This window comes from Musa acuminata, chromosome BXJ3-9 (genome assembly GCF_036884655.1).
Source record: "Musa acuminata AAA Group cultivar baxijiao chromosome BXJ3-9, Cavendish_Baxijiao_AAA, whole genome shotgun sequence".
NCBI classification, from domain to species: domain Eukaryota; kingdom Viridiplantae; phylum Streptophyta; class Magnoliopsida; order Zingiberales; family Musaceae; genus Musa; species Musa acuminata.
In genome coordinates this window covers 15883048-15892400 of record NC_088357.1, presented here as the reverse complement: position 1 = coordinate 15892400, position 9353 = coordinate 15883048, and the positions used below count along the sequence as shown (strand labels likewise).

Genomic DNA, 9353 nt, shown 5'->3' with positions numbered 1-9353 from the left:
TAAAGAAGCTGCGACATCCAATTTTCAAATTTATTTTTAAAGAAATATCTTGGTAATCAAGAGATCAGGATTTGTCTCTTTGTAAACATTTAAAAGATCTTTTAAATTCTGATCTGAAGATTCTAGTTTTCCTTTTTATCTGTTAATTACTGGATGAATTGTATGTCAAGTTTGTTAGTAACAATTTGTGAAACAGAACTGACTATGACATTATATTTTCTATAATGGACGACGTAAAAATATAAATAAATGGGATCATAAATCAAGTAACTAAGAGAACAAACTAGAGGATCAAGCAGACATGAAGGAATACACTTTATTGTTTGGATTAATCAATCAAAGGAACGATGATGAGTTCATGACTTCACAAAAGGGAATTAAACACGGATGCAGCAACTTGACGCACACGAATCCTCACTTCACTACTGGCGCTTAACTTGGGAACCGTAGAAGCAGCGGAATGGGATTGAAGGAATTAGGTGGAGCATCCCACACGGAGAATGCACTGGTGGAGTTCATCCATTTGGAAACAGTACGAGGGTAATGGCGCAGGAGAACATCTCTTAAGCTTTCTGTGGTGTTCACCCACTTGAACCCCCTCTTGGTGTACGTCTTCTCATTGAAATAGCTCGTGAAGAAACGATCAGCTTCCAGTCTCCTGCTCCAGAGTGAAACAAGAAGATGGGGTGAAGCATAACTTAATAAGAAGATGCATGCAGTATTAATCCTGGGACTGTACCTTGATGCCATTATGATAAAGATGAAGAAAGCAGTTTCGCTGATGGCGAACCCTTTGATCTTCTTCTCCGCCATCAGACCCACAAGAAGATCTAACTTCTCTACGTCATCTCCATATATTTCTCTTATGGTTTCAATTGCTTCCTTGTCATCAGTCAAATCCTCCCATTTGGAAATTGGGATCATCATCAGTTTCCTTCGGAATTGATTGTACCGTGGAATCTTCCTCTCTCGGTCGCGGTATACTGTTTGAACGATCGGAAGGAACATGTCAGCTTACTGTCTAGTATATGAACATGAAGCAAAACGCATGCCAACCTACGGTGAACGTACTTTCAAGAACAGGCATGTCTACATGATCTGGTCTTTCGGTTCCATCGACGTTTTGTGCGATAAGATCCCTGAAGAAGAAAGGGTAGTTCCACAGCTCAAGAGCTCCACATGCTTGGTGGCCCATCGACACAACCTGCCTTTCAAAACCAATCTCGTTCAACGTGGATTCACCTGTTATGCCAACTAGCTCCTCCATCTTGACACTGTTTAGAGAATCAATTAAGATGGAGACAAGATTATATACAATTATATGTATACACACACATGTATATAAAGAAGGGGGGAGATGGAGATACTCTTTGAGGTATTCAGGAGATTTATTTGGCCCAGGATTGGTATTGATGTTCCTAAGCTTAAGAGAATCTGGAAGGAGCGAGTGCATTCTGTAAACACTAGTGAACTCTTCGGTCAAGGAGTAGGGAACTCCATGGTTATTAGGTTTCTTAAGTCCAACTAGTCCACCAAGAGCAGGACCTCCTATGTGCCCAAAGGTGTCTTTAATCTTCTTCCCCAACAAGCCGTACCTACAGAAAAAGAGAAGAAACCAATCATGAACTTGGTAGAGAAGTGGATGTCTCAGTAAGCATATGGTATAATAGTATTAATCCGTGCCTACCAGTTGGCATGCATGGCAGCATTCAGGGTATGAGTTTTAAGGAGCTCCACTGTCCAATCAATGGTGTGAATTTTCGCAATGACTGCAGATGTTACAAGTCTTGCGTACCGAAACAACTCTTCATCGTTGAGATCAGGATATTCCTCCTGAACGACAAACATGCATGGTAAAAAGGTAATCTTACCGTGATGTCAAGGCTCGCCCTCGGAGACATGCAAAAAAAAAACAGATGAACTTGGAGATTTGCATTACTAGCCTTTAGGGCATCGCAAACAGCGTTGTGTTCCTTGACAAAAAGAGCTTGCAAAGTAGAAACTCCAGCCCAGCTATTACGAATGTCGCCGGATATTGCGATTCCATTAACCTCATGTTGAAGAAGATCATTGTCCCCTATCTTCAATTTTCCATCGACACGCGTCCTCACCTTCGCCTCCTTTTTGCCTTCGCTTCCATATATAGCACTTCCATCCCTACAGGCATTCCATTATAGGAGTACTACAAGTAACAAATACAAGGTGGATACAAGAATATAATTGGATGAGTATGCATTACGAACTGCTGCTTTTGATTCATTTGCAATCTCTACGTTCAAAGAAAAAGGTTTTGGGGTGATATAAATTGTGATTTCCTTTTCACTCTTTTCCTTTGTGTGCTTCTTCGATCAAACTGACGAAGATAGAGAATGAGAAATTGTATCACCCTATTAGTGACCTCTCGTGTAGTCCAATATATTTTGGAACAGGCCAATTAAGGAACCCTATGAATCAGCGAATTGAAGTTATCTGCAGTTGATTAGATGATAACGTCATATGGTGCGTTACACTACTCAGATCATGCACTTAGCAAATCGATCGCAGGGGAGTACATACCACCAGGAAGTCCGGATGTTTAGGTGGCCTGTCTCAATGCCTTCACCACCTGTGGGGACCTCCTTTGTTCTGTAGAACCTGAATGACTTCAATGGGCATTCGTGCGCGACCAGCGAAGGAGAAGGGAGTACTACCTGTGTGCAGGTGTTTACTGAATGAATAATTCACGGTGGGCAACAACAAAGAAATCATAGTGCTTCCAATCTTTCTTTCTTTCTTTTTTCATCTTTTCCATCATAAACTGTGTTGTGTGAACAAATTGACATATGCATGCTATTTATGTATAGAGTATGAGATGAGCTAAGAATTAATCTCGTATTACTAAAAGATTGAAAGAGAGTCAGTCGATTATATTCAACTAGATCCGATAACCGTTTCAAGTGTGATGGATGTAGAGGTGGCTAGAATGGATATGTTGTATGGTAGAGGATCCAAGTTTTCTTTTCTTTGGTACTCCAAAACACAGTTTCTTATTAGCCATTGGTTTTGCCATGATATTTATTACATATCATTGATATAATTTTGTTAGCCACAATAAAAAGAAAATAAAAAGTAAAGAAAACTCAGAGATGTTACGACACATACATAAGTCCTTCATATAATTTTGAAGGTATTAGGTAGTCTAGTTGCTAAAGACTTGACAATATATCATAAGGTTGTATGTTCAAATTCCACCTTCGTCACTTACCTTTTGCGTAAACAAATTTAAAATAAATCCTTGATATAAGTCAAAAGAAAAGATAGAAAGAAAGAAAAATCTAAAAGTGAAAGCCTAATTCCAAATATTATGCAAGAACATAAACTTACAGGGTTAATCTATATAATTTTATTAATTTCTAATAAAAAACATTGGCAAAGAAAAATATAAATCATTTGCTCAAAATATTTAACAAAAGGAGTGGCATCCTTTTGCTAAAAATATACATATCATTGATATAATTTTGTAACTCATGGTAGAAAGAAAATATAAAGAAAAAAAAAACTCAGAGATATCAGGACATATATACATATACATACATATATATATATATATGTATATATATATATGTATATATATATGTATATATATATGTATATATATATGTATATATACATATATATATATGTATATATATATATGCATATATATATATATATATGTATATATATATATACATATATATATACATATATATATATATGTATATATATATATGTATATATATATATATATATGTATATATATATAAATATATGTATATACATATATATATATACATATATGTATATATATATACACATATATATATATATATATATGTATATATAAGTCCTTGATATAATTTTAAAGGTTTCAGGTTGCTTAGTTGGTAAAGATTTTGATTATGTATCGTAAGCTCTATGAATCACATATTCTTCACTTACCCTTTGTAAAGGAAAAAGAAGTTCTTGGTATAAATCACATGTAAAGAAAGAAGGAAAAACATGAAAGTGAAAGCCTAATTCCAGATATTGTGATGAACATATACTTACATGATTGATCTATATAATTTTGTTAATTTCTATAAGGAAAACATTGGCAAAGAAAAGCATAAACTATCTGCTCAAAGTAAGACTGATCTTTGGAATTTTATTGAGCGAAAGGAATGGCATCCTTTCATTTTCATAAGGAATAAACTGAACATAAATCTTTAAAGATATGAGGAAATAGAAGAAAGAGAAAGGGAGAGAGATTCAAGAAAAGGAAAGAAACAAACAAACAGGGTGCTCCTCTTCATCTTGAAGTCATTCAAGTAGTTGATTAGAATTGAACACTAATTCTTCCATCTCAAAAAACTGTACGTCATATATGACATTAAAAAATCTAAAGACCAAAAGTCATAACTATAATTTAGTCATATTTTATCATTGCGATACCAAAACCAAATAAATGGTATAAAAGCATCCATGTGAAATTATTATGATCCAGACCGTTTTAGTTAATGATCCAAATAATCGACTTTGTCTAAGCATAACTTGATGATATGTATAGGTGGGATTATTATCCAACTCTTAGCGTCTTGCACCACGAATTCAATTGGAGATTCATGAATGATCCTTTGTAATTAGTCCAGTTTATGTTATGACTCCCTAAGGGTTAAGGGTTAAAGTAGAATCTCGTACTCGATATATTTATTTATTTATTTATTTATTTATAACGACTGCATGTGTCCTAAGTTCCATCAAGCGAGATGGATGTTTCTCAGCGAAGCAACTCTTGCTTGTACCTGCTCAGTATCCTCCAGGTGATCGATCCAGTCGTGCACCATGAACTGTATCCATGAAGCTGCAATCAGGTTGAACTGTTTGCCTGTGTCTTTGTACGTCCTCCGAGCTAGAAGTTTGGTGGCCACGATCGCTGGATCGGGGTTCATGAGCTGCACATACACATCCACATCAATCTAACAACGGCAGGTTTGGGCACCAAGTCCAAGGAATCATCAGGAAACACTCACATGGTTATTCTGTTCCATGGGTGGCATGTTCCTCCCGAAGAAGGTATTCTGGCTCCCAGCCTGACTGTTCTCCGGGTCATTGTACTCCCCGTCGTCGGTTCTATAGGCGTAGTCGTCGGGGTTGAACGGAGTCCTATCGGGCATTCCCACGTTGAGGAGGCTGTACTTCTCATGCAGAGTTCGACGTTGCTGCAGGTACGTCAACCCTAGGAACACCGGCAACTTATGCCACAGCTTTAGCTTGTCCAAGGCATGAACGTACTGCAAGACAAGAAGAGGAACAGTCTCACTCGATGAGCACAAGATTAGCTAGAGATGGAGTTTCATGGGTGTCGGTCGATCATTACCAGGAAGCTAAGCTTGTCACCAAATGGCATTGTTTCAAAGACATCATGGAACGCTGGGTGAATAAAGGGATGAAAGAGAGGAAGACACATGACTGGTTCTGCTGAAGGTTTGGCCGGAGGATAAAGATTGGAATAAACGGGGCATCATTTATAGATGTGCAGAGGATGATAGACTTCAGGTTGGAACACGTGATCATGAATTGTATCCTATCGAAGTTGGACCGCCTGACAGAAACGACTCGACGAGCTCAAAACAGCTGCTGTAACAAGGAAAAGATGGGAGACATGAGAAGGTGCAGTGTAGTCAACACCCACTTGGGAATGTTCTATGGAAGCCTTTGCGATTTATTGGTCCAAGTGCATGCATATCCACTTGCACTTGCTTCATACAAGCTAGAAGCCTTTGCGATTTATTGGTCCAAGTGCATGCATATCCACTTGCTTCATACAAGCTAGTTTACATCTCAGTAGATTGGATTGCCTTTTATAATAATACATAAAGATGATGAATCCAGATTATTAAATAAATATCTGATTTGGGAAAGCAAATTCAAGAAACCAACACCCTTTGACATACCTATTCGTGCAAGCACAGAACAAATGGTGGGTGGGAACATATCTTATCTCCTAAGTCTATAGAAGCACAAGTTCATCTTCTAAATTGGAGCCCATATTCCCATCTCTTCTTCATGATTTACTTATTATTTTCAGCTGCATGACCTGCTTTGATGACATTGTTTCATGTTGCATTCAGACCTAGACATCATCTGTTCTGGGTTCTTGCTTGAACCAATTTGTGAATCTCTTGCATTCAAAGCATGTGCCAAACTCCTTTTACTTGTTATTTTCAGCTGCATGACTTGCTTTGATGGCATTGATTGATGTTGCATTCAGACCTAGAAATCATCCGTACGGGGTTCTTGCTTGCACCAATTTGTGGATCTCTTGCATTCAAAGCATGTGCCGAACTCCCTTTGGACCCTCGTACATTAAGAGCACGTGTTGGACGCGTACTTCGTTGTCGCAAAGCGAAGGTGACTTGGACGCCTTCTTGGTTGTCGCAAAGCGACGGCGACTTGGACGCATTCCATAGATATCTATGGGAATTCAATCTATGACCCATTTCGTTCATTGATTGGAACCTTTTGTTTTTTTTTTCATTTACATTTGATCATAATATCTAATAAATATAAATACCCTTTGGCCCGCGGTATGTGATATGATCAAAGTAGTGTTTAGACTACATTTTCGTTCTTAGCCAAAGAAAAAGCTATGAAAATATAATTTAGCATCAACAAGATGTCGAGAAAAAAAAAAAAAAAAAAAAAAAAAAAAATATATATATATATATATATATATATATATATATATATATATATATATATATATATATATATATATATATGTGTGTGTGTGTGTGTGTTGTTATCACTGAGAGAATGGAATGTCTGCAATGAGTAGGAATATTCTTATACGAAGCACCCAAAAAAAGAAGAAAAAAAATCCTAAACCTCCATTTCTTTATTATATGTAGAAATTTAACATTCCTAATATTGGCCTTCTTTTGGGTTGGATCAAGATTAGTGATTGGCAGTCCAAAATTCCATGCAAGATTTTTTGAATAAAAACAAACTTCTTAATTTTGATTGATCATATGGTTAAGGAATTTTATTCTTCTGAAAGGGTTTTTTTTCTTTTTTTTTAAAGTGCGCATCATGAAAATAAAATTCTACCTATTTTTGCTGTCATACAACTTATTGAAGTGTAGATTTCGGTCATCAAATTTCATTAATTCATCAAAGTCTTTAAGAAAACAACACTGCACAAATTTTGGTTCTTATATTCTTTTTAATATATTTATACTACAAGAATAAGTTTAATTTTTTAATGTAAATATACTTTATTTTTAAATACTTTTTATGTCAAACATGTGATATGATCTTCTAACCCACTTCTTCAACTTGTAAACCAATGAACTTGGACATATCCAATGGATGCCCCATCACAATCTAATAACTATAGTTTATTGAAGTATTTTGGTGCAAATAAATTAATATATTCGTTGGATTTTTTTTTTTTTTTTTTTTTGATGAATCGAGGCAGCCAATGAATCGTTCCTTGTTGTCTCTCTCCCTCTCCGTTGAAAAGTAAATTAAAATTTACATTTAGATGAGGAGATGGTTTGATAGTTTTAGTAAAATTAGATTTCCTATCAAAGTTAGTGTTTGATCTTTATATATGAGAGATTAAGAAGAATTAAGACATGAGGTTGTGAGTGGCTTTGCTTCTCTATAATCATATCCTTTCTTATAAGTATTTCAATAAATGATATAATTATAAGAAAAAATAGCTCTCCTACAATATGCCTATGTATCTAACCTAAAATGCATGAATTTGAGAAAAATAATAAACATATTTATTTCTACAATCATTAGCTAATATTTTCCCTGACTATCACTTTTATTGCTATCGTTGTTGTCGTTAACAAACAGCTATCGTCGTCATCATTAACAAACATATTTATTTCTATAATCATTAACTAATATTTTTCCAACTATCACTTTTATTGCTATCATCATCATAAATATTTTTTTTATAAATAATAAGTGATGAAAGCGGGATATATGCTATAAAAGAAGTCTTTACTAACTAAGTTTGTTAACACCTTCAAAATATTACTAAAACTATGTACACCATAAATATTAGTAGCCCTATTAGCATCACAATTCTTGTTGTCACGTTGTACTAATTCATTATCGTTACCATGAACACTAATACTATTATCTTCATAATCACCCCATCGACACCACCGATCTTAATCATCACCACCTTCGATTGTACTATTTACCATACTTATCGATCATTCTTTTGGGTACCGTAGTTGGAAGCAGGACTGATAACTAAACCATGTTAAGGGAGTGAACTGTTTGTGGATGAATAATTGCCACTCTCTTGGTGTTAAACTTGGCTAAGAATTAGTCCAACTTCTTCTTGATAACATAAAAATAAAAAAAGGTGGCCAAATTAACTTGATAGACTTTGTTAGGCTTCAAATCACATTGAAGCCTAATTCAGCGATTCCAACATGTTAAGAATTTTGAGATTTGAACATTTATGATTCCATGTTGTGATCCAACCAACTTTACAATTCAACTAACTTGATTCAATCATGTTAACCTAGTTTGATTCATCTAACTTGATTCAACTAACAATGCTATATAAATAATTAATATAAGTTGGGATCATTTTATTATACATAGAGAAGATAAGACATTGAAAGCAAGACAAGAAAAAAAAAATATAGAGACCAACAATCAAATAATATACTAGAAAGTTGGTATAAGATTTACGACACTCTTTGCTACTAATGTCAATAGAGAAAATTAAAATTTTTAATCAAGTTCGAGTACCTTTGAGTTAACTTCAATTAAAATACAAAATTTTGTACATCTTTTCACATTTTTTTCCTCATCCTTAGCTAGATCAACTAGTGAAAAACCATAAGGACTTAAATATTTTTTTCACATCTTTTTTTCCTACTAAGACCTAGAAATATATGTATGAAGTATTTATAGAATAATTAAGCTCTAAATTATAGTGTCTTTATCCTCATAAAATAGTCTCTATCATATTATGATTCTTTTTCCTCCGAAGAGTGAGTGGACAAGATCACATCTCATGTTTACCCATCAGAAATTGTCACAACTAAGCTATGTTGAGTTTCCAAATGGGATCATTCTAAAGTGGACGATATTACATGTATGTCATGGTTATCCATCACAAATTGTGTCACTATTAAGCTCTGCTTAGTTTCCAAATGGGATCATTCTAAACCCAGCTAGAAGAGCATGTAAGCTTTGTCCTTTTTGAACAGCAGAACAGACCGCTTGAAACATACTCTTCTGATGCCATTCATTATTATTATTGTTGTTGTTATGATTAAGATTCTCTAAACTTTCATTTCATTTCTCCTTTT

At 34.9% G+C, this 9353-nt stretch overlaps 1 protein-coding gene across 1 annotated transcript; it reads right to left on the bottom strand.

The window, feature by feature from the left end:
* Positions 1 to 242: 242 nt before the first annotated feature.
* On the bottom strand, positions 243 to 5525 carry LOC135649379 (alpha-dioxygenase PIOX-like). The gene is made up of 10 exons (XM_065167666.1): positions 5378 to 5525; positions 5031 to 5291; positions 4803 to 4952; positions 2557 to 2690; positions 1944 to 2157; positions 1688 to 1833; positions 1368 to 1595; positions 1072 to 1274; positions 740 to 983; positions 243 to 658 (listed from the first exon to the last, which is right to left on the bottom strand). Exons 1-10 carry the CDS (start codon positions 5465 to 5467, stop codon positions 433 to 435), a joined length of 1896 nt encoding a protein of 631 aa, XP_065023738.1. The 5' UTR covers positions 5468 to 5525; the 3' UTR covers positions 243 to 432.
* Positions 5526 to 9353: the final 3828 nt, after the last annotated feature.